The 26,691-nt window shown below is 46.1% G+C and overlaps 1 protein-coding gene across 2 annotated transcripts in view; it reads left to right on the top strand.

Moving 5' to 3' along the window:
- Positions 1–15,745, top strand: part of LOC129704495 (leucine zipper putative tumor suppressor 3-like) — a 195,099-nt gene extending 179,354 nt beyond the window's left edge. For both annotated transcript variants that reach the window (XM_055647737.1, XM_055647654.1), the window contains exons 3-4: positions 5,692–6,528; positions 13,203–15,745. In XM_055647737.1, coding sequence (XP_055503712.1) covers positions 5,692–6,528; positions 13,203–13,979 — 1,614 coding nt within the window. In that variant the 3' untranslated portion in view covers positions 13,980–15,745. The remainder of the gene's footprint in view (positions 1–5,691; positions 6,529–13,202) is intronic.
- The last annotated feature ends 10,946 nt before the right edge of the window (positions 15,746–26,691 follow it).

The raw sequence follows: 26,691 nt of genomic DNA, 5'->3' as shown, positions 1-26,691 counted from the left end.
AGTGTTAATGTGCGGGGATCGCTGGTCGGCGCGGACCCGATGGGGCCAATGGGCCTGTTCCCGTGCTGTATCTCTAAACTAAACCAATCTGCTAAGTTTGTGCTTAAAGTTCACACTTTCCGAGATAAGTATCAAGGAAACTCTGGACAGCAAAGTCATAGACAGGTTATAGACCACTGGAGATCCTTCAGGTAGGAAAGAGTAATTTCAGGGAGTATGTTGGGAGATAGTTGGCAAGGAGCCATGTCTCATCTCTGCAGACTGTCGACTGTATCAACAAGCAGGCAGTGCCAGGTTGTCAGTGCTTCCCGAAAGCAAAAACCCATCTTTCTTTCCTTTCGCTGAGACGAGGAGTATTAATCAGTCGGAGCATTTGGCGGTGGAAGGAGAGCCAGTCAGAGCGCATCAGATCAGCTGCAGGCTTGGGGTTGCTAGGCACCAGAACCGAGACACTTTCGCCCATTGTTTGTCGCTTCTTGACCCTCGGCCAGAACATTTTGATGGAGCAGCTGGACATCTTGCGTCCTCAAGTCCAAGTTCTCAGTGTCATTGAGTCAGGCAGCTTGGAAACAGGCCCTTTGGCCCACGCTGACCAACATGGCCGATCTACACTTGTTCAGTTTTTACCATTTTACATTTATACCAAGCCGATTAACCTACAAAGGTACACAAAATTGCTGGTGAAACTCAGCGGGTGCAGCAGCATCTATGGAGCGAAGGAAATAGGCGACGTTTCGGGCCGAAACCCTTCTTCAGACTGATGGGGGGGGGTGGGGCTACAATCCTGTTCATCTTTGGAGTGAAGGTGGAATCCGCAGGTCTCAGAGAAAACCCCATTCAATCATGGGGAGAATGTACAAACCTTACAGACAAGCACCCGTAGTTGGGATCGATTCAGATCTCTAGCGCTGTAAGTCACAGCAACTCTACCGCTGCACCACCATGCCGCCCTTACAGTTTATAAAAGAGTTATGCTGAACTTCCCTATAAATTAACCAAGTCAAATCTCAAAAATACATGGTTTTAGGTTTTTTTGTTTTAGAAATGTAGCAGTAACCCATGCCATCACATTGCAGCCCTCGCAACCACTGACGAGGGTTTGACCTTAAGTGGTCTGACCATCAGCTGACGCCACAACAGCGCTGAAACAGGCCCTTCGGCCCTCCGAGTCCATGCCGACCAGCAGTCCCCATACACTAGCACTATCCCACACAATAGGGACAATTTACAATCTTTACCAAAGCCCATTAACCTACAAACGTGCCCGTCTTTGGAACGTGGAAGGAAACCGGAGCTCCCAGGGAAAATCCACGAGGTCACAGGAAGAATGGACAAACTCCACCCGTAGTCAGAATCAAACACAGGTCTCTGGCGCTGTATGACAGCAACTCTACCGCTGTGCCACCGTGCTGCCCTGAGTCTTCCTGGGGATAAGGTGACACAGTGGTACAGCGGTAGAGCTTGCAGCTCCAGAGAACCGGGCTCGATCCCGACCACGGGTGCTGTCTGTGCAGAGTTTGTACGTTCTCCCCGTGACCGCGTGGGTTTTCTCCGAGATCTTTGGTTTCCTCCCACACTCCAAAGACGTACAGGTCTGGAGTTTGGGAGGAAACCAAAGATCTCGGAGAAACCAAAAATCTCTGACCCTTCTACAGACTGGACTCTGAAGAAGGGTCTTGACCCGAAACGTTACCCATTCCTTCTCTCCAGGGATGCTGCCTGACCCACTGAGTTACTCCAGCTTTTTGTGTCTATCTCAGATTGGTAGGTTAATTGGCTTGGATTTGTGTACTTGGTATAAGTGTAAAATTGTCCCTAGTGTGTGTATGCTTGTGTTAATGTGCGGGGACTGCTGGTCGGCGTGGACTCGGTGGGCAGATGGGTCTGTTTCCGCCCTGTATCTCTAAACATAACTAAATACGGAGTGAAGTTCCTCTCATGGGTAGGAAAATAAATCTTCCAGCATTCTCATCTCATGTTGGGCATTTCTAATCACACAGTTTCAAGCTCCACTCCTGTATGCTGTGATAAAATTCCTGAGGCCAGAAGGACTTAGTTGCAGCTTAATATATAAGAACTATCTGTCATTGCAGTTTAAATCCATCCTCAGCTCGACACAGACTGACAGACCAAGATATATATTCCGGGATGTTCTGAGGTGCCGGCTGATGTCTGCTTTTGATGCTCGAATGACAGGCTGACGTATTTGGCCAAGCAGCCATTTCCTCTTTCCAATTATTTATTTAAATGCTTCGTGGAAAGTAGGTCATTTTTCCTGTAAGTTCTGGGTCCAGTAGCAGGGAAAACCTGCTGAGATCGCTGCCATCTCTCAGATGAGGTGTTGAGATAAGGACCCAAGTTGCTTTCTCTCGGGTGGAGGTGGGAAATGCCACACCACGGTTCACAAAAAGAATGGGATGGCCTGGTGTTCTGCCCCATCTATATCCCTCCATCAAAAAATAACCTGGACATTATTGCAGATAGACAAACGTGCTGGAGAAACTCACTGTCTCCGCCTCATTCTTTCTTCTTCCTGCCCCCCCCCCCCTCACATCAGTCTGAAGAAGGCTCGACCCGAAACGTTGCCCATTTCCTTCGCTCCAAAGATGCTGCCGCACCCGCTGAGTTTCTCCAGCACGTTTGTCTACCTTTGATTTTCCAGCATCTGCAGTTCCTTCTTAAACACTGGACATTATTGTGTTAGTTTACACTCATGAGGGCAGCACAGTGGTAAAGCTGCAAGAATTGGGTTTCACCTCATCGCTGCACCCCTACTAAATATAAAATGGGCTGGCTACGTGATGCTGCTAGTAGTACTGCTGCCTCACAGCGCCAGAGGCTCGGGTTCAATCTTGATGCTGTCCGTATGGAGTTTGTACGTTCTCCCAGTGACCGCGTGGCTTATCTCCGGCTACCTCACATATTCCAAAGACGTGCAGGTTTGTAGGCTAATTGGCTTCTGTAAATTGCCCCGACTGTCGGATGTGATGCTAGGATAACATGTTGCTAATGTACACGTGATCGTTGGTCCACACGGACTCGGTTGGCCGAAGGGCCTATTTCCACGCTGTATCTCCAAACTAATCATTTCCAACACTGAGGCACTGGCTGCACTGTGGAAGTATTTCATTGCTTCAAAAACATTCTGGGATTACATGCGGGAATGGAAGGTGATGAATCATTGCAAGTTTACACTACTGTTTAAGAAGGAACTGCAGATGCTGGAAAATCGAAGGTAGACAAAAATGCTGGAGAAACTCAGCGGGTGCAGCAGCATCTATGGAGCGAAGGAAATAGGCAACGTTTCGAGCCGAAACACTTCTTCAGACTGATGGTGGATGGGGGGGCGGGGAGAAGAAAGGAAAAAGGAGGAGGAGGAGGAGCCCGAGGACTGAGGGAGAGATAGGAAGGGGAGGAGATAGCAAGGGCTAACAAAATTGGGAGAATTCATTGTTCATGCCCCCAGGATGCAGACTCCCCAAGCGGAATATGAGGTGCTGTTCCTCCAATTAACGGTGGTGCTCGCTCTGGCCATGGAGGACTGTTTTGTTATTACTGTTTTGTTATCCCATTTTCCCATCCACTCCCTCCACACTAAGCTGCCTATTAACCTTAGATCCAAATAGAGTCTGTCCAGAAATGGAGCAGTGCAGAATGCCAAGAGTTGGGTTTCACCTTATCTCTGCACCCCTACTTACTATAAGAAAATGTGGGGTGGCTAAGTGACACTGCTAGTAGTACTGCAGTCTCACAGCGCCAGAGACCCGGGCTTGTTCTGCGTGCGGAGTTTGCACGTTCTTACTGTGACCATGTGGGTATCCTCTGGGTGCTCCAGGTTCCTCAAAGACAAATGGTTTTGTAGGTCAATTGGTCTCTATAAATCTGGTCGGCATGGACGCGGTGGGCCGAAGGGCCTGAATCCACACTTGAAAAAAAATTTGAGATACAGTGTGGAAACGGGCCCTTCGACCCACCAAGTCCGTACTGACCAGCGACCACCCACACATTAACACTATCCTATTAACACTCGGGACAATTCTACATTGATACCAAGCCAATTAACCTACAAACCTTTACGTCTTTGGAGGAAACCGAAGATCTGGGTGAAAATCAACGCAGGTCACATGGAGAATGTACAAACTTCATACAGACAGCACTCTTAGTCGGGATCGAACCGGGGTCTCTGACGCTGTGCGCGCTGTAAGGCAGCAACTCTACCCCTGCACCACCATGCAGCCCTGTATCCTGAAACAAAACTAAATATGTGAAGTGGAGACCACCAGCCCGATGACCATTGGGTTGGAACATGGTGGCACTGGTGGGCAGTGAATTTCTGCCTATTCTGGCTGAGATTGCTTGTCAGGCCATAAAACGGCACCAGATATTGAGCCTGAAGAAGGGTTTCGGCCCGAAACGTCGCCTATTCCCTTCGCTCCATAGATGCTGCTGCACCCGCTGAGTTTCTCCAGCAATTTTGTGTACCAGATATCAATAAGCAGTCTGAACTAAACCTAGTGGGAGATACAAGGAACTGCAGAATCTGGTTTATTTTTAAAAAGACACAAAGTGCTGGAGTACCTCAGCAGGTCAGACAACTTCTCTGGAGGACATGGATAGGCAATATTTCAGGTCAGAACCTTTTTCAGTGTGAAGTCTGAAGAAGGCCCCCGACCCAAAACATCATCCATCCATGTCCTCCAGACTTGCTGCCTGACCTGCAGCATCTACAGCATTTTGTGTTATATTTTTTTTTAAATAGTGGTATTGTGTTTTAGGGATCCAGCCTACTTATAAAGTAAGTCTGAAGAAGGTCCGAAGAGGGGTACCAACCCAAAACATCACCTATTCCTTTTCTCCAGAGATGCTGCCTGACCCGCTCAGTTACTCCAGCACTTTGTGTCTATCTTCGGTTTAAACCAGAACCTGCAGTTCCTTTCTACACACGGTGGCACAGTGGTAGAGTTGCTGCCTTACAGCGCCAGAGACCTGGATTAGATCCTGACTACGGGTTCAAAGGTTCAAAGGTTATTTTATTGGTCACATACACCTAGGCGTAGTGAAATGCTTCTTGCCAATGCAGCACATAAAGAAAGAATACAGACATAACAGTAATAAAGAAATTTAAACATAAAAACATCCCCCCATAATGGTTCCCATTATGAGGGAAGGCACAATGTCCAGTCCCCATCCCCAGTTCACCCATAGTCGGGCCTATTGAGGCCTCCACAGTTGCCTTTACGGAGGCCCGATGTTCTAGGCCAGGTGATGGTCCTCTGGCGTCGGGAGAATCCTCTCAGCGGCTTGGGAACCCTGGAACGGCCGCTTCCTTACCGGAGACCGCGGTTTCCGAAGCCAACAAGGCCGTGCCGGATGGAGCTCCACCACTGGCGATCTCGGCGAGAGATCCCAGGCTCCCGATGAAAAGGTGCTGTCTGTACGGTGTTTGTACGTCTTCCCCGTGACCTACGTGGGTTTCCTCCGGGATCTCTGGTTTCCTCCCACACTCCAAAGATGTACAGGTTTGTAGGTTAATTGGCTTGGTATAATTGTAAATTGTCCCTAGAGTATGTAGGATAGTGCTAGTGTGTGGGGATGACTGGTCGGCGTGGACTTGGTGGGCCAAAGGGCCCGTTTCTGTGCTGTATCTCTAAACTAAACTAAATTAATATATATTTTATTTTTCACCCACAGACTGGCGAGTCATTGATTAGACCCTCAGCCTTCAAGCCCGTTGTTCCCAAGAACTTTCACTCCATGCAGAACCTGTGTCCGCCACAAAGCAATGGGATAGTGGAGAACAGGAAAAGCCTTAATGCTCACCACAATAACAGCAGCAGCCCTGCCGGAGGGAGAGTGACGATGGACAAGGCTGGCCACAGCAGGACTATAAACCACAGTGGCGGCATGTCGGATTCTGGCCGCAACTCACTGACCAGCCTCCCCACGTATGGCTCGGGATACAACCAGCACGTCGGGCCCATGAGCGCGTCCACCAGCCACATCAACCGCCTGGGAACGACTTACGGGGAGAGGGGGGCGCTGGCCTACAACGGCATCTCCACCTCGGACAGCGGCCGGTCGTCCAGCAAAAGTGTGTCCTCCTTCAACAAGCTGAACCACATGCACGAGAACCTGGCCTACCACTCGCCCTCCCACGAGGACATCATCCACGACCTGGAGGACAGGCTGTGGGAGAAGGAGCAGGAGGTGATCCAGATGCGGAGGAGCCTGGACAAGAGCGAGGCGGCCATCGTGCAGGTGTTCGAGGAGAAGCAGAAGATGTGGGAGCGGGAGATGGAGGAGCTGAAGCAGAGCTACGCCAACAAGCTGCAGCAGGTGTCGAAGAAGGCCCAGCGAGCTCAGCAGGCCCTGCAGCTCCAGATCTTCAAGCTGCAGCAGGAGAAGAAGAAGCTGCAGGAGGATGTCGGAAAACTGCTGCAACAACGGGAGGAGCTGGAGAAAAAATGCCTGACTTTCAAAAAGGAGCAATCCGAGCTTCTTCCCAGACTGGAGGAGACCAAATGGGAGGTGAGGATTGATTATCAGTCACTATGTTTCATGGGTATCCATGATGCAGGCGGAGGCCATTTTGGTCCATCAAGCCTATGCAATCGACTAGTGAAAGGCCTGGTTAGAGTGGATGTGGAGAGGATGTTTCCACTAGTGGGAGAGTCTAGAGCCAGAAGTCATAGCCTCAGAATTAAAAGACGTTCCTTTAGGAAGGAGATGAGGAGGAATGTCTTTAGTCAGAGGGTGATGAATCTGTGGAATCCATTGCCACAGAAGGCTGTGGAGGCCAAGTCAATGGATATTTCTACGGCAGAGATACATAGACTCTTGATCAGTATGGGTATCAGGGGTTATGGGGAGAAGGCAGGAAAATAGGGTTGAGAGGAGAAGACAGATCAACCATGATTGAACGGCGGAGTGGACTTGATGGGCCGAATGGCCCAATACTGCTCCTTTTGCTTATGATCAGTCCCATTCCCCACTAATGTTCTCTGTAACCTGTTCTCCCCACATTCCGGACTTTGTCTTGAGACATTGTCTCTGGAACTGTTGCCTGCCATTTATTACAATGCTTACAGTGTACTATATTTACACATTCTGTCCTGCTGCAAGTAAGAATTTAAATGTTACGTTTTGGGACATATGACAATAAAACTCTCTTGATCGTTTTGACTGGGAGCAGTAAAGTAGGTTCAAGCAGATCTTTGATCTCCCACTCCAGTCATGGAGCCACTACAGCATGGGATGAGGCTGTTCGGCCCATTGCTGGCTTCTTTTATAACAAAGTTAACAATTATAACAAAGGTAAAACAATTATAACAAAGGTAAAACAGTTATAATGGGTGACTTCAATCTACATATAGATTGGGTGAATCAAATTGGCAAGGGTGCTGAGCAAGAGGATTTCTTGGAATGTATGCGGGATAGTTTTCTAAACCAACATGTAGAGGAACCAACGAAAGGGCAGGCTATTTTAGACTGGGTATTGAGTAATGAGGAAGGGTTAGTTAGTCTTGTTGTGCGTGGCCCCTTGGGCTAGAGTGACCATAATATGGTTGAGTTCTTCATTAGGATGGAGAGTGACATTGTTAATTCAGAAACAATGGTTCTGAACTTAAAGAAAGGTGACTTTGAGGGTATGAGATGTGAATTGGCCAAGATAGACTGGCAATTGATTCTTAAATGGTGGACGGTGGATATGTAATGGAAGGCATTTAAAAACTGCATGGATGAACTACAACAATTGTTTATCCCAGTTTGGCAAAATAATAAATCAGGGAACGTAGTGCATCCGTGGATAACAAGGGAAATCAGGGATAGTATCAAAACAAAAGATGAAGCGTACAAATTAGCCAGAAAAAGCAGCCTACCAGAGGACTGGGAGAAATTCAGAGTCCAGCAGAGGAGGCCAAAAGGCTTAATTAGGAAAGTGTGGTGCGTGGGTCTCAAAAGGAGGCACGAAGTCCAGTGCTTGAGAATCACTTTTATTGTATTCCTCCCGGTTGAAGGGAAGACGAAACCAGAGGAAGATGGCACCCAAACCCTGCCTTTTAAACCCTCCGGCTGAGGGCCGCCTCCGGACTGCACCACTCCTGTGCCGAGGGGTTCGGCAGTATAATGGCACGACCCTTAGGAGCCGCCACAAAAGGGAAAATAGATTATGAAAGAAAACTGGCAGGGAACATAAAAACTGCAAAAGTTTTTATAGATATGTGAAGAGGAAAAGATTAGTTAAAACAAATGTAGGTCCCTTGCAGTCAGAAACAGGCGAATTGATCATGGGGAACAAGGACATGGCAGACCAATTGAATAACTACTTTGGTTCTGTCTTCACTAAGGAAGACATAAATAATCTGCCGGAACTAGCAAGGGACCGGGGGTTAAATGAGATGGAGGAACTGAGTGAAATCCAGGTTAGCCGGGAAGTGGTGTTAGGTACATTGAATGGATTAAAGGTCGATAAATCCCCAGGGCCAGATAAGTTGCATTCCAGATGTCGGGACCAGCCCCGCACAGCTCCATACGCCTCCGCCGATCGAAGTGGGACCGGCCCCGCGAGGCCGTACGGCTCAAGCGACCACGTTTGATTGCGCTACACGCACGCTATCGCAGGCTGGTAGGACAGGCCCTTTAGGCTACATCCCATTTACCTCTGACCTTTCTATGGGAAAATGGAGCTCAAGGCCCCATGACCCTGACAGTTCAATGCTGCCTGTGAGGAGTAATCCAGGCAAATGTGATTATCCATCGAGCGACTCCGATACACGGAGTGAAAGAAAATCCTGCGGCCCAGAGGAAGTTTACAAGAACGATCCTGGGAATGATTGGTTTATCAAAGGAGGAGCATTTGATGACTCTGAGCCCATACTCACTGGAGTTCTGAAGGAGGGGATGTCATTGAAACTTACCGAATAATGAAAGGCCTGAATAAAGTGGTTGGTGAAAGGATGTTTCCAGTAGTGGGAAAGTCTAGGACGAGAGGGCACAGTTTCAGAATAAAAGGCCGTACCCTTAAAACGGTGATGAGGAGGAATTTCTTTAGCCAGTGGGTGGTGAATCTGTGGAGGCCAAGTCATTGGGTATTTTTAAAGCAGAGATTGACAGGTTCTTGATTTGTAAGAGTGTCAAAGGTTAAGGGGAGAAGGCAGGAGAATGCGGGTGAGAGAGGAAAAATAGATCAGCCATGATCGAATGGTGGAGTAGACTCGATGGACCGAATGGCCTAATTCTACTCTTCTGGTCTTATGTACCTGTTGGGCTATAGGCCATCGATCTCTGAGGTTATCCACCTGCCAACTGCTGATACCTGTAGAAAAGAAAATCAATGTTACACTCTCTTAGCTCGAGCATGAAGAAAGATAATTGGAAAAGGTATCAGAGAAAATGGACCCAGAAATCAAAACCATGAAAGAGGAGCGAGAGGAAGACTATGGGAAAAATAGTTCACAAACACCATTTTTATACTGAATTGCAGTTTAGTAATTTAAGATCCAAAATTGTTGGATGTTTTCTAACACGGGTGTTTAGAATGGTTGCAGACGTTGCATGTAGGGGCGGCACGGTGGCGCAGCGGCTGAGTTGCTGCCTTACAGCACCGGAGACTCGGGTTCGATCCTGACTACAGGTGCTGTCTGTACGGAGTTTGTATGTTCTTCCCGTGACCCCGTGGGTTTTCCACGGGTGCTCAAGTTTCTTCCCACATTCCAAAGACGTACAGGTTTGTAGGTTAATTGGCCATGGGAAAGGTTGTAAACTGTCGCTGGTGTGTAGGATAGTGTTAGCGTGCGGGGTGATCGCTGGTCGGCGCTGACATGGTTGGCGAAGGGCCTGCTTCCTCGCTGTATCTCTAAACTAAACTAAAGGAACTTACAAACAGATTCCTGGGGCTGAATGGCCTCTATTGTTGCATTCCGTGTTAAAAGGTAAGTGTTAGTAAACATTTGGTGGAGCAGGCATGACTTGGGAACGGTTCAGGTTCTCGCTAAACTAAACTAAACTAAACTTGAGAATTTCAGCTGAGGGGGGAAAGATTTCATATGAACTTGAGGGGTAACCTTTTCACACAAAGGGTGGTTGGTGTATGGAGCTAGTTGCAGGAGGAGGTAGTTGAGACAGGGACTATTACAACGTTTAGTACATGGATAAGACGGGTTTAGAGAGATATATGGGCCAAATATAGGCAGGTGTGAATAGTGTAGATGGGACATAATGGCCGGTGTGGGCAAGTTGGTCCAAAGGCCTGTTTCCACGGTGTAAACTCTATAAAATAAACTAGGTGTCGAAGGTATAGTCCAGGTGGTTACTACTCCCAGAGAATGAAGGTGCCAGCTGCCATGCACTTTGTTCCATTTATTCACAGTAACAGGAATAGTTCTATATAATGCTTCTCAGATTAACTTCATAATGAACCGTTGACATGCTGACATCATTTCCTTGTCAGTCAGAGGTGCGAAAATAATGTTAATTTTCTGGCATGTTACTTAATGTTTGTTTTCATTGGTGAGCCGTAGAATCTTACAGCATTGAAGGAAGCCATTCAGAGCTCTTTAATTAATCCTCCCCACCTCGCCCACTCTTTCTCCACAGCCTCACAAGATTTTCCTTTCCAAGTGTTTACTCACTTCCCTTTCATAATTACGCTCCATTCTGCTTCCAAAGGCTTCTCTAACACATTAGAGGCCTCATTCACACATTACAGGCCTTGACCCAAAATGCTCACTATACCCTATGTCTCCACAGATGCTGTTTGACCCAGTGAGTTATAGTCATAGAGTGATACCGTGTGGAAACAGACCCTTCAGCCCAACTCGCCCACACCGACCAACAATGTCCCAGCTACACTAGTCCCACTTGCCTGCACTTGGTCCATAACTCTCCAAACCTGTCCTATCCATGTACCTGTCCCACTGTTTCTTAAACGATGGGATAGTCCCAGCCTCAACTACCTCCTCTGGCAGCTTGTTCCATACACCCACCGGATTCCTATTAAATCTTTCCCCCTTATCCTTGAACCTTTGTCCTCTGGACCTCGATTCCCCTACTGTGGGTAAAAGACTCTGTACATCAACCCGATCTATTCCTCTCATGATTTTGTACACCTCTATAAGATCTCCCCTCATCCTCCTACGATCCATGGAATAGAGACCCAGCCTGCTCAACCTCTCCCAATAGCACACAGCCTCTAGTCCTGGCAACATCCTCGTAAATCTTTTCTGAACCCTTTAAAGCTTGACAATATCTTTCCTGTAACATGGTGCCCAGAACTGAACATGATAATGGGCCCAGCACCAAACCCTGTGGCACACCACTAGTCACAAGCCTCCAGTCTGAGAAGCAACCTTCCACCATCACCCTCTGCTTCCTTCTATTGAGCCAATTTTCTATCCATTCAGCTATCTCTCCATGGATCCCATGAGATCAAACCTTCCGGAGCAGCCTGCCATGCGGCAACTTGTCGAACGCCTTCTTAAAGTCCATGTACACAACATCTTTAGCTTTGCCCTCGTCAACCTTTTTGGTCACGTCTTCAAAAAAATCAATCAGATTTGTGAGACACGACCTCCCATATTCTTCCATTGGTTCCGTTTAGTTTAGTTTAGAGATACAGCACGGAAACAGGCCCTTCGGCCCTTCGGCCCACCGACACTGCACCGACCAGTGATCTTTGTACACCAGCACTATCTTCCTAGGCTAGGGACCATTTACAATGTTTTACCAAAGTCAAAACCAATATGTTTTTGGAATGTGGGAGGAAACCGGAGCACCTGGAGAAAGCACACACAGTCAGAGGGAGAACGTACAAATTCTGCACAAACAGCACCCGTGGTCAGGATCGAACCCAAATCTCTGGCGCTGTAAGGCAGCAACTTTACCCCCTGTTCCTCTCTACCCAATTCCTTGCCCCTTATCTACCTGCTCATCACCTACCCCTCCACATTCCCGACACCCACATTTTGCTTCCCCTCCCCCCATTCCTTCTACCCGCCATCCCCCTGTTTGCTTCTACATTTCTGTCCCCACTTTCCTTTCTTGTCAGATTCCACCATGTGCACCCTTTTGTAATCTCTGTATCACTTCCATCCTTGGTTATCATCTTCAACTTTCTCCCGCATCTGACTCATTCTGCAAAATCAACCGTTCCTTACCTGGAACCGCCTATCACTTGCCAACTCTTTTTAGTTTAGTTTAGATATACAGCGCGGAAACAGGCCCTTTGGCCCACCGAGTCCGCACCGACCAGCGATTGCCGCACAATAGCACACACTACGGACAATTTTCACTTATAACAAGCCAATTAACCTACAAACCTGTACGTCTTTGAAGTGTGGGTGGAAACCGAAGATCTTGGAGAAAGCCCACACGGTCATGGGGAGAACATACAAACTCGTTACAGACAGCACCCGTAGTCAGGATCAAACCAAACCTGGGTCTCTGGCGTTGCAAGCGCTGTAAGGCAGCAACTCTACCGTGCTGCCCTAAGATTAGTTTAGTTTAGAGATATAGCGTAGAAGAGGCATTTGGTAGCAGAAAGGGATGTTAGACAGGCAGTGAAATTGTTTGCTAAAGAGGTTGGGTTTTCAGAACATCTCGTCACAGGGTACAGAAGTGGATAGTGTTAAAGAAAACGTTTGATGTAGCTGAAGGCTGTGCTAGGAGCAGTCACGCAGTGGAAACTGTGGATGTGAACTGGAAGCTAGAAATGGAAGAGTAGCAGAGTCAAAGATTCACTCAGCATGGAAACAAGCCCTTTGAAAAGACACACCGACTATCAACTACCCATTGATACCAATCCCATTACATTCTCCCCACATTCATAGCACATAGTACAGTGCAGCCCAAGAACAGGCCTCAATATCCATGCAGAGCATAATGTCGGTACATATTACAATTAAACTCTTTGACTCTTGCGAATGTCCAATAGTTGGAGTACAAGGTTGATAGTTTTACAATGGGGACATTGGTTGGAGTACAAGGGTGTGTGTTTTACATTGGGGACATTGGTTGGAGTACAAGGGTGGGAGTTTTACAATGGGGACATTGGTCAGTGTAAAGGGGGGGATTGGTTGGAGTACAAGGGTGGGAATTTTACAATAGGGACATTGGTTAGAGTACAAGGGATTACAATGGTGATATTTGCTGGACCATTATTCACCCTCTCTCACCCTCTCTCTCTCTCTCTCTCTCTGCCTCAGGTATGTCAGAAGGCAGGCGAGATCTCCCTCATGAAGCAGCAGATGAAGGATTCTCAAGCCGACGTGGCACAGAAGCTGAACGAGATGGTGGCGTTAAGGACTCAGCTGAAGGAAGCATCCTCGGCACTGCGGGCCAAGGAGGAGCAGGTCCTGGCGCTGAAGGACTCCTTCAACGCCAAGGGCATCGAGCTGGAGGTGTGCCAGAACGAGCTGCAGAGGAAGGCCAGCGAGGCCCAGCTGCTGAGGGACAAGCTGGGCCAGAACGAAGCGGAGATCGCAGGCCTGAAGCAGGCTCTGGCCGGCGCTGGTCAGCAGGCCGGGAGGTGCGGCAAGGATGCGGGAACGCCGACAGCAGAGGAGGAGGAGGAGGAGGAGGAGGGAGAGGAGCAGCAGCAGCAGCAGCAGCAGCAGCAGCGGGACGGGCTGGCCTGCGAGAGCGACGAGGCCAAGATGCAACGGCAGAGCGAGGAAGCGGCGAGGGCGTTGAAGAAGCAGGTGGAGCGGCTGCAGGGGGAGCTACGGCTGGAGAGGCAGCAGCATGAACAGCAGCACTCCCACTTCGAGGAGGAGAGGCAGACCTGGCAGGAGGAGAAGGAGAAAGTCATCAAGTACCAGAAGCAGCTGCAGCTGAACTATGTGGAAATGTACCAGAAAAACCAGACCCTGGAGAGCAAACTTGACGAGATCAACTCGTCAAAGGGCAGCTCCCCCACCGCCGACGACATCAAGCAATGGACACCTTCTCGGCTGGAACGCATCGAATCCACGGAGATATAATCCCTGCAAAGGGGCTGTGACACTAACGTGCGAATGGGAACATGGCTTCTCTAAAGCTCCTCGCCTGTTCAATTCATCTGTGTCGGAAGGAACTGGGAATGCTGGTTTACACCGAAGATAGACACAAAATGCTGGAGTAAGAAGGAAGGGTCTCGACCCAAAACGTCACCCATTCATTCTCTCCAGAGATGCTGCCTCTCCCGCTTAGTTACTCCAGCATTTGGTATCTATCTTCAGTGTTCAACTCATCTCCTCATTTTCATGTAGCGCCACTTCAAATATGGTCTGATTTTCAAATGTGTGTTTGCACAGCACAAAATATGATCCTTTTCCTTTTAAAATTGAATGAGGACAAAATTACCCCCCCCGTCTACCACCCCTCTCCCTTCCCAAATGTAAAATAGAATATTCACCCTGTGTCCGTTCCTCCAGCACTAAGACTTGCAGAGAGGTGAGAAGGGCGTTTTTAAGGGAGTGAATTGAGAAGGGTAACGTTTCAGGGAGAGTCTGAAGAAAGGTCCCGACCCAAATCGTCACCAATCCATGTTCTCCTCAGATGCCGCCTGACCCGCTGGGCTACTCCGGCACTTTGTGTCCTCTTGCAGAGAGGGTTTGAGTGAGCTGTTTCCCAGTGCGTGCAATGTGGTCGATGCAAGGCGCTGTACTCCCAGCCAAATCATACATCCAGAGATCACTGCCCTGAGCTTCAGGTAGCTGACTGCAGCCGAACAAAATACTGCATGTCTGAAATTAAAGCCAAGAATGCAGTAAGGTTTGGCAGTATGATTATCTGTGTGAGTCATAGAAACATAGAACAGAGGTGCAGGATTAGGTCATTCGGCCTTTCGAGCCAGCACCGCCATCCAAAATCAGTATCCCGTTCCTGCTTTTTCCCCATATCCCTTGATTCCGTTAGCTCTAAGAGCTCTATCTAACTCTCTCTTGAAAACATCCAGTGAATTGGCCTCCACTACATTCTGTGGCAGAGAATTTGAGAGATTCACAATTCTCTGGGTAAAAAAGTCTCCATACTTCCCTGCCACAAACTTTCCCTCTCGCTCTTTCCATACACTCCCCCTACACTTCCTTTTATTTTGACGTTATATATACAGCGCGTAAACAGGCCCTTCAGCCCACCGAGTCCGTGCCAACTAATCATTGCCCCATACACGAGCACTATCCTACACACTAGGGACAATTTACAGAAGTCAATTAACCTACAAACCTGTATGTTTTTAGAATGTGGGAGAAAACCGGAGCACCCGGAGAAAGCCCACGTGGTCATGGGGAGAACGTACAAACACTATACAGACAGCACCCATAGTCAGGATTGAACCCGGATTGCTGGCACTGCAAGGCAGCAACTCTACCGATGCGCCACTGTGTCCTTTCCCCTTGCATATACAATCTAACAGCTTCCAGCGCTGGTGAAGGGCCATCAAACTGAAACATTACCTCGGTTTCCCTCTTCACAGATGCTGCCTGACTTGCTGAATAGTTCCAGCATTTCCTGTTGAAATTATATTTGGTTACCTTGAAGCTTCCCTCCCACCCTTCTGGTCCAGTAGCTCCTCATGAAGATCCTGGATGCAATATTGCTCCATATTTCTAAATTGTCCTCTCACCCTCCTTGACAACCCCTCTTCCTCACCCCGCACCTCCTCCCTGTTCCTGCCACCTTTTTTTAATAAGTGTTTAAGAAAGAAATGCAGATACTGGAAAATCGAAGGCACACAAAAAAGCTGGAGAAACTCAGCGGGTGCAGCAGCATCTATGGAGCGAAGGAAATAGGCGACGTTTCGGGCCGAAACGTTGCCTATTTCCTTCGCTCCATAGATGCTGCTGCACCCGCCGAGTTTCTCCAGCTTTTTTGTGTACCTTTTTTAACAATGTTTTTTTACTGATGGATAAAACCTTAACTGGATAGAATGATCAGTTTGGAGCTTGCAGTTTCTGAAAACGAGAACAAAGTCTAAGAGCTATATAATCAGTCCACCTTATTGAAGCCAGCCCTGATTTAATTTTCAAGGTGGAACGAGTATTAGGGGCTCACGATCAGAGAAAGAAAGGAACGTTAATTGTCAGGGAAATCTTCCGTCATGACCACATTCTCTGTGAATCACTGGAACACCTTAACTATCTGTAGCAACCTTCAGTTTATGTTAGAATAACAGAGACATCACATATCAAGATACAAGGAATAGCCCTGCAAAGGAATTATATATTCATTGGTATTCCTTAATCTCTTTTGTTTCTACAAAGACATCTAATTGGGTCTTGAACCCTGCTGTACTGAATGTTCATTCCAACATCCTCCTTTGAAAACATGTTATAGAGTCACAGCCTGGAATCAGGCCCTTCAGCCCAATTTGCCCACGCCAGCCAACATGCCCCATCTACACTAGTCCCACTTGCCTGTGTTCGGCCCATAACCCTCTAAACCTATCCTATTCCAAATATCTCCAAATGTTATGATAGTACCTGCCTCAACTACCTCCTCCAGCATCTTGTTCCATACACCCACCAACCCCTGTGTAAAATAGCTGCCCCTCAGGTTCCTATTAAATCCTTCTCTCTTACCTTAAACTTCTGTCCTCTGATTCTCAATTTCCCTACTCTGGGCAAGAGACTCTGTGCGTCTACCCGATCTATTCCTCTCATGGTTTTGTACACCTCTATAAGATCACCCCTCATCCTCCTGCCTAGTCTGCTCAACCTTTCCATATGGCTCAGTCCCTCGAGCCCTGGCAACATCCTCGCAAATCTTCTGTGCACCCTTTCCAGCTTGACAACATCTTTCCTATAACATGGTGAGCATGTTGTACAAGTTGTACTTTGCTGAATAAACAAGCCCTGTAATCCTTGCCCAAATCCAACCTCTACCCTTGAGATTTGAACTCCATTTTCAACAGGCAAACTTCAATCCCTTTCATAATCTGGAGGAGCCATCTCCAAATGTCTTTCCAGCGAAAATATGCCTAGCCCTTATTAAATCCTAACATATGATGTGAGTGAAGGTCGTGACAATAATTTTTATTGGATTGGCCCACATTTATCGTGTACAATTCTAGTTACGACAAGATAGAATCATACACTGTAAGAGAGCCTACTGGTAATATAATTTACTTATTGCTGTAGCGAATGCTCATTCCATTCTACATTTTGCTTTCCACATCTGCACAGCAAAATAGTGTCCATCATTATTTGTTCTTTATCATTGTTTCTCTCACACTAGAAGTAAATGCACTCAAAGAACTGATGCAATGGCATGTCCGATTGCTTGCTTAGCAAGAAGGGAATGCAACTGATGTTTCAAGGACCTCAGCAACGTGTGATGTCCTTTAGTGGCAAATGGACTCTGCTCCACTATTTTAGAGTGTGAAAACGCAAATGGAGTCATTTTGCAAACAAATAAGATTCCTCAAACCTGGCTGCCTTGGCAATTTTGTCTGATTCTTCCCCTTCACTGACCTCAAGAATCTGCGGTGATAAAGGAGGGTTGATACTCCGGGTGTATGATTAAGAAAAATCCTGTATTATTAAATGAAGATTAATAAGATTCAAACAACACAGGGGGCGAGCATTTGGCCCTTTGTGCATCTTCCTGTACTGAAGAGGTGACAGGGAAGGAATAAATGAAGAAATGGATAGTAGTTCAATAATTCACATCTTCGTCAATATTACTGTACCAACCAGGGGAAAAGTTGTCACTTCTATTTCTGTCAATTTGAGAGATTTCCCCCTCGCATCAGCCTTCAGAGAATTACTGGTAATTTACTTGTTATAACACCAGTTGAACGAGGAAGTATCCATTAATTTGTTTGTTGGTACATGTTGGGTAGAATGTGTATAGTTCTATGTAAATATGTGTGCCCGTGCTGTGTGTAAAGGTAGACATTATTCTTCCTAAGATTACAGTTTCTAAATACTTAGTGTACAATTAGACAATGCAATTTATTATTTACCACGCATCTCCCTTACAGAGCTGTTTAATTGTTCATTTTATGCGTCACCAAATTACGGAGGTCTTTTAACTTCCACAACATTGTGCAATTGAAAATACATTAAATGTACAAGCAGTGCTTGCAACCAATTTGCAAATTAATTTGGAGCTTCATACTTTCTTAGCGGTTGTTTCATTTGATTGAATCTTGACCAAACCTGCTGGAGGTTGGGGGTGGGGGGGGGGGGGGGTGGAGAAATACAATTTAAGTTGTACTAACACATCAGGAGTGGGCATGGATACCCTGGTGCACAGACTGAATTTTGCCAAAGTGGTATTTCAAAAAACAGTTATACATTGTGTTACATCTCGGCACATGGATAGCTAAGGAACGGAGGGATCATGGATTCGGCATGCTGGAGTAATTCAGCGGGTCTCATTGGCAATATTATCAGCCATGCAGGCTCGAAAGGCCGAATGGCCTACTCCTGCACCTATTTTCTATGTTGTCACACACCTTCCCCTCAGCCATCAATTAACCATCGTACATTTCCCTGATCATCGTCTGCTTTGATCTGTCCTTCTCACACCTTACTTGCTCTTCGTACCCTTCCATATCTCTAGTTTCTCTCTCTCCTGACTCTCAGTCTGAAGAGGGCTCTCGACCCGAAACATCACCCATTTCTTCTCTCCAGAGATGCTGCCTGTCCCGCTGAATTACTCCAGCAGTTTGTGTCTACCTTCAGTGTAAACCAGCATCTGAGGTTCCTACATAGATCCAGTAAATATTCTGTGCCCAACTATACTTCTTCATTGCCTCAAAATGTTGACAATTGGTCTATTAATAAGCTAAGCACAAGGAAAGAAATAGGCTGCGTTGGCAGAAGTAAGCACATTTCCATTTGCTTCAGGCACTCCCTCTGTTATGCAGCACGTGGAAATATCTTTAGCACTTTAGTTTATACCAAAGTTTCTTTAGTTGTGTTCTGTACTACATTAGATTTGTTTTTAAACATTCAAATTATACCCCATCCATTGGTGCATTCTATTCAACAATTAGGAACCCAAGCATCTTGTTCACTGCTGTCTGTACCACAAGGTACCTTTACCAACTTGATCCAGCAAGGTTGCCGTTGACAGAGAATTAGTTACAAGTGGGCAGGAGTATCTTGCCGTATTTATTATGATACAATAATAAATGCCAGTATATCTGATTCCAGTGTAACTGATGCTAATATAAGCCAGAGACTACTGATCCAGAAGACCTTCCTCTTGGCTACATTCAAGGTTGGCACTGGATACAACCCAGCCTATGGCCAAGCCAGCGCTGGGTTGACATATACCTTTTCACGGAGAAGTGTGGTTGTACCAATCACTTGTACCCCACTCCCAAGGAAGTAATTGAAATATAGCAATAAACAAAAGGCATTTGGTGAAAACACTTTTTTCAATGGCAGACAATGTCTACTTTTACAGTAAATCCTCAGCGTAAATACATAATGTTGCTCTGTACTTGTTTTTTTGCCATTTTGTCCGGAATTAACTGCTGTACATTCTATGTATCTGTGTCTAGAAGGATATGTGTGAGAATTGCTGGGCTGTGGTGTCTCGTGAATAACAATGCCCTTCGAAAAGCTGATCACACACTTTTCTGCCGACATTATTTCTAGTGGGTAATGACCTTTAGGTGATAAGCTCAGATCACATGCAGCAAAAATAGAAGTAAAATTGTTTGTCAGGAACTGCGAAGAAAAAATAGTTGTCGGAAATGTCGTCACCCATTTTGTTTTGTTTTGCCGCCAATTTAAAAGAACACCGAAACTCAGGAGAGATATTTGGAACGTGATGAATCTGATGAGAAATCTAAAGCCCAGATATGAATAGATATACCAAAGTTAATCATGTCAAATACTCTGTATATGAACAGGCATTGACTGTCAAGGAATGCAATGTAGTGGACACTTTACAGCTGCCTTACAGTACGGAATGAGGCCATGTAGCCCATCTTTGAATGAACTGTTTGGCTGAACCCTCGGATTCCAAAGCTTAGAAATTAAACTTGTTTTGCACTCATTTTTTAAAGCACAACTCGTGCATAAAAGCCATTTTAAGTATGTTTTAATGTGATCGTGGCAATTTGCTGTGTAGTTCCCATTCGTGGTGAAACTGGTCCTGGTTCCATTCTTAGTCATACAGCATGGGAACAGGCCCTATGCCCACATCGACCGAAGATAGTCCAACCTGCCTGAATTTGGCCCCATTTCCCTCTGAACCGTTCCTATCCATGCACCTGTCCCCGTGTCTTCATCTCCATGAAGCAGATGTTTGTCCAGTGTCATTCCAAAATGTAATCATATCACCAACATACATGAGGTTTGTCTATTGTCCTCAATATCTGCTTTATTGACAGAAGATGGAGCAATATTACACAAGTCATGACCTTTGTTTGTTAACAGCCAGAGAAACCCTGCAGCTAGTCAGCAAGGCGATCTGAATTAAAGGGTCTCCCTGCGGGCCATTGAGTTGTGGTTGACTAGTGGCCACCCTGTGCTCTCTGCATTATTCACACACTAACTAGGGCTGGATCTCTATGTTCCTAGCGCAGCTACACACAGCACAGGTACATTCCGTACTCTCCACCTAGTCATGAATCCATGCCTGGCAGTGCCTTGGTGCCGCTCACAATGCAGTGCCCGATCTGCACCAACGATCACAGATGGGCCAGTGGGCAAATATCCAAAAGCCATGAGCTCTATGTCCCCCCCCCGCCCACTTCTATGGCAGCCTTTTATACTGATAGGGAGGCTGAGACTCAGTTCCCAGCAGCAAAGGCATAGTAGTTGCAGTCATAATCAACCAGTTACATTTTAAGCGGACACACATTTTAATGCAGTCAGTAAAAAAAATTGGGATTTTTCTTGGGGGTATTGGTTCCTCCAGCTCCTGTTAAATCAGGGCAAATTCCAGTTATAAGCATGTTTTAAATTACACAGAAAGGTTGCAGAAGCTGTTCATTTCATATGTGACAGGAGCAGGATTAGGTCATTTGGCCCATCAAGTCAACATAGAAACATAGACAATAGGCGCAGGAGTAGGCCATTCGGGCCTTCGAGCCAGCACCGCCATTCAATATGATCATGGCTGATCATCCACAATCAGTATCCCGTTCAATCATGGCTGATCTATCTTTCCCTCTTAACCCCATTTTCCTGCCTTCTCCCCATAACACCTTGACACCTGTACTAAGATGGTCTTCCCAGGAATTTATACCAGGGTTTGATCGATGCTTTCACACTGTTAAGCAGATCCGATAGTGATAAACTATTTCTGCTGATTGGGAAATCCAGTTCGCAAGGGGGGGGCATAACCTAAAAATTTGCACTATGCCTTTAAAGAATGAAGTTAGGAAATGCTTCTTCTTCGAGGAACTGGTAGAAATTTGTTTAGTCTCTTCCGATGCCGAGTCACTTGTTCATTTTAAATCTGACATTGATGGATTTTTTTTGCCTACACAAGGAATCAAGGGACGTAGGAAATAGACAGTTATGTGGAGTTCGATCAGAGATCAGGCATAATTTCAGAGAGTGACGGGGCAGGCTCGAGGGCTGCATGCCAACCTCCTGTTCTCACGTTCCTAATTAGTCCCATTCTATGCCCCTTTGGTTGAGTGACCTGCAGTTATTTTCCCCTACAAATACATATCCAATTCCTTTCAGAAATTACTGCTGAATCCGTTCCAGAGTCCTTTCGGGGAAGGCATTTCAGATTGCGATTACCTTTAAAAATATGTTCTCATCTCCCCTTTGATTTTCCTTCATTATCTTTCATTAGTGGTGCTGCTACCAGGGCAAACAGTTTCACTCTGTACTAAAAGTACTCACCATGAAAATTAATTTAGGGAGCGCCATGCTAAATCAACCCAGTGCACCTAATATTGGCTGAGAGATGAAAGCAGAGCAATTGTTCCATGTGGAGCAGCAGGGGTGCATAAGTAAAAAGTGAACATGCTGCGAGTTACTCCTGAAATAAGATCACAAGTGATAATAATATTAATATCTTTTATTGTCATCGCACATAAGCGCAACGAGATTTGGTATGCAGCTTCAATCCGATGTCATAACATAAATAACTAATACAATTTAGATTTAGATACTCCGAGATTGTAAAAAGAACAGTAAAGTAGTCAAAACAGTTCAAACAGACTAAAGTGCAGATGTGTCTGACTGTGATTTCTGGGAGTACTGGGGTTTCTAGGGATTCTCGAGGTTCTAAGGTTTTTAAATACCTTATTTCCACAGCTGCGTTGGGTACCGGGCTGCTCCGAATTGACTCGGACTTGGGAGCGCAAAGCCGCTGCGTCTGAACGCACCACCATCTCTTAGATAGGAGTAGAATTAGGCCATTTGGCCCATCAAGTCTACTCCGCCATTCAATCATGGCTGATCTATCTCTCCCCCCTAATCCCATTCTCCTGCCTTTTCCCCATAACACCTGTACTAATCAAACATCTATCTTTCTCTGCCTTAAAAATATCCACTGACTTGGCCTCCACAGCCATCTGTGGCAAAGAATTCCACAGATTCACCACACCCCCAATACGCGGTGAATGATAGCTGGTGTGCCATTGCTATGTTACAAGCTCTTGCCCACAGAAGGGGCCATGTACTAGAATGAAGCAATGGCACACAATGTCTTATTCATAGCCAGTGAAGAGCTTTCAAAAATTCCTCCTGAACTTTCCTTAGTTGTACACCGACTCGATTCACCTTCATGACTATGTGGCGATGAGCTGCATTTAAAAAAACGTTTTAATCTCTGAACATTGACTTGTCTATACAAAATATTAAAGTTTGTTTTTATTGTAACATAAAATACTTTTGTTTATGCTTCATAAATTAAAACAAAATAAACATGATCATATTAAGCTTTTGCGTCTTTCTGAGTTGAGTATTTAAGTTAAACGTCTCAAGCAATATTGCTTTATTCCTTGGTATTAACCAGCATGGGCAGGTGCTATAGACCTGCACAGGAAGTTAGACACTCCCGCCCCCACGAGTTCGGGCAGATGGGGCTCGTCAGCCTGGGAAGGCGGTCCATCTAGGAGAGGGAAAACTCTGATTTAAAACCGCCACTGCCTTGTGGACATATCCAGTCATGGAAAAGGTTCCAGGAAATAAACCTTAAGAAAATCCAATGTCGGAGCCCCTAAGGCAGTTTGTCGTTGTCTCCAACCTCGCTCTGCCAGCTCCTGCAACGGCGCTGGTACCAAACCGTAACGGCCCTGCTGTTCCTTTGGATCGATCAGTGACGTGGAGAGGGGGGTCGTGCTGCATGGGCCACCCAGGATGACTGCCCAGGCTTGCATCCGACCAGGATGCATCGCCCATGGTCAGTCATGACCGAGAGGGGCCTACTAACCAGCATCTGCTGGTACTTGTTATTACATATTGCTTTATTGAGCATGGGAGTAAAATTACCCCATTATTTAATGAACTGGGAAGGTGTAATCTTTGGCTTATTAACTGTCAAATTACAGACATTATAAAAGAAGTTCAAGAAGATGACATTTGGTTGTGGGTACATCTTTGTCCTTCACGTGACCCCTTAAAAGGCAAACAGTAGGTAATTGAGTGGAAATTTCAAAGGTCAATTCAGTGGAGACACAAGGAACTACAGATTATGGAGTTTTGCACAGAATACAATGTGCTGGAGTAACGCAGCGGGTCAGGCAGCATCTCAGGAGGACATGGATAGTTGATGTTTTGGTCAGGACCCTCCTTCAGACTGACAGTCTGAAGAAACGTCCCAACTCGAAATGTTGCCGATCCCTGTTCTCCTGAGATGCAGCCTAACCCGTTGAGTTACTCCATCACTTTGCTCTCTACCCATTGTCACTATAGTGGTGGAGAAACCATTGTAGAGGATTCTGTGGGATAGGATTGACTTGCTTTCAGCAAAGAATGGGTTAATTATAGGCAGCTGCTGGGCAAGTCATGTCTTGCAAACATGAGATTTTTACTGAAAGGAATTCCATAGTACCCAGGTACAGGTTACAAAAAGTACCAATGAACAATTGATTGCATTTTTTGAGAAGGTGACAAAGGTGATTGTTGAGGATAGGGCAGCGGATGTTATCTTTATAGACGTCAGAAAGGCATTTGACAACATATCTAATGGTGGGCTGATCCATCAGTGGATGTAGTGTACCTGGACTTAGGACTGGACTCAGAGCACATGGTATTGGGGGTAGGGTACTGACATGGATTGAAAATTGGATGGCAGACAGGAAACAAAGAGTAGGGATTAATGGGTCCCTTTCAGAACGGCAGGCAGTGACTAGTGGGGTACCGCAAGGCTCTGTGCTTGGACCCCAGCTATTTACAATATACATTAATGATTTAGATGAAGGGATCAAAAGTAAGATTAGCAAATTCGCAGATGACACAAAGCTGGGTGGCAGTGAGAACTGTGAGGAGGATGCTATGTGGATGCAGGGTGACTTGGACAGGTTGGGTGAGTGGGCAGATGCATGGCAGATGCAGTATAATGTGGATAAATGTGAGGTTATCCACTTTGATGGCAAGAATAGGAAGGCAGATTAGAAGGATGAGTGGGCATCTTATTGAAACATATAAGATTATTAAGGGATTGGACATGCTAGAGGCAGGAAACATGTTCCTGATGTTGGGGGAGTCCAGATCCAGGGACCACAGTTTAAGAATAAGGGGTTGGCCATTTAGAACGGGGATGAGGAAAAACTTTTTCACACAGAGAGTTGTGAACCTGTGGAATTCTCTGCCTCAGAAGGCAGTGCAGGCCGATTCTCTGGATGCTTTCAAGAGAGAGTTAGTTAGAGCTCTGAAAGATAACAGAGTCAAGGCATATGGGGAGAAGGCAGGAACGGGGTACTGATTGTGGATGATCAGGCATGATCACAGTGAATGGCTCGAAGAGCCAAATGGCCTACTCCTGCACCTATTGTCTATTGTCTATTAAAATGAATGGAATCCACTGTGATTTTGTAGTTTTGATTCAGAACTGGCCTGAACCGATTGAAGATAGTGAGCTTTGGTGGAAGGGCATTATTCTAGATGGAGGTCTATGACAAGTGGTGTTCCACAAGGATCAACATTGAGACCTCTGTTTTTACACTTCTGTCCCTCTTGCCTAATGGGAGAGGGGAGAAGATGGAGTACTGGGGTGAGACTGGTCAGTGCTGTAATTGTTATATGGTTATATGGTTATATGGCCCTTGATCTTCTATATACATAAATGACAAACCAAAAATTATAGATGGTTGTTTAGTTACTTTGCAGAAGACACATATACTGGTGGAGATGCGTACAGTGAAGAAGACTGTCAAATGATATTGATCAGTTGCAGACAAGAGTGGAGAAATTGCAAATGGTTTACTTTAGTTTAGTTTATTGTCATCGAGGTACAGTGAAAAGCTTTTGTTGCATGCTAAAGGGTCCGCGGAAAGACAATACGTGATTACAATGGAGCCATCCGCAGTGTACAGACACATGATCAAGGGAATAATGTTTAGTGCAAGATAAAGTCCGATTGAAGATAGTCCGAGGGTCTCCAATGAGGTAGGTAATAGCTCAGTAGTAAACACTGCCCAGTCCATCATCGGCTCTGACCTCCGTACCATCGAGGGGATCTATGCTGATGATGCTGCCTCAAAAAGGCTGGCAGCATCATCAAAGACCCACACCATCCTGGCCACACACTCATCTCCCCACTACCGTCAGGTAGAAGGTACAGGAGCCTGAACACTGCAATGTCCAGGTTCAGGAACAGCTACTTCCCCACAGCCATCAGGCTATTAAACTCAACTCAAACAAAACTCTGAACAGAGCCCATTATCTGTTTTTTTGCACTTTATCTGTATATTTATTCATGTGTGTGTATATTTATATAATGGTAGATGGACACACTGATCTGTTCTGTATTCATGCCTACTATATTCTGTTGTGCAGAAGCAAAGCAAGAATTTCATTGTCCTATCTGGGACACATGACAATAAACTCTCTTGAATCTTTAATCTTGATAGTATGGTTCACTAGCCTGATTACAGCTGGGAATAAACTGTCCCTGAATCTGGAGATATGTGTTTTCACACTTCTGCTCACTATCCCTAATCTGTCCTTGGCTATCCAACTACATGTAGATGCTCTCTGACACAATTACCTTCTTGAACCTCAGAACGCTGAGGTGCAAGTGGCAACATTGAGCCAAGATGCACACCTTGAAGTGTGGAGGGGCAGGAGAATGGATGCCCAGGGGAAAATAGAGCCTGACCCCATTGCACATGATTTCAACTCGTCCCTGAGATGAACTTGACGGATTTTACGGGCTTGTGCCTTGTGTGCAAGAGACAGGAACGCCGGGCTGTGGCAATGCCAGACATTCTTACAGTTGTCTCCTGAAATCAATGTCAAATACATGCACACTTCACCAAGCACTCAGATTCCCCAAGCTTATGCATTTTTCAGTGTGTGTTTCTAGTGTTATTCATTGAACATTTACTCTCAGCGACTGATATTTATACATTGCAACAGCAAAAGACAAATCCATACCGCTGGGGTATTTATGACAATGTTCATACCGCTGGGGTATTTCTCTAACTTCTCTAACTTCAAATAGCCCTTGCTTTCCCTCTCTCTCCATCCCCTTCCCCTTCCCAGCTCTCCCAACAGTCTAAAGGGCCGGTCCCATCAGCATGTGACCTGCATGCGGCAAGCGCGACCAAACCGTAAGCGG

Source organism: Leucoraja erinacea, chromosome 1 (assembly GCF_028641065.1).
Source record: "Leucoraja erinacea ecotype New England chromosome 1, Leri_hhj_1, whole genome shotgun sequence".
NCBI classification, from domain to species: Eukaryota; Metazoa; Chordata; class Chondrichthyes; order Rajiformes; family Rajidae; genus Leucoraja; species Leucoraja erinaceus.
Note: the sequence above shows the minus strand (reverse complement) of the source record. Positions and strands in the feature narration are given on the sequence as shown.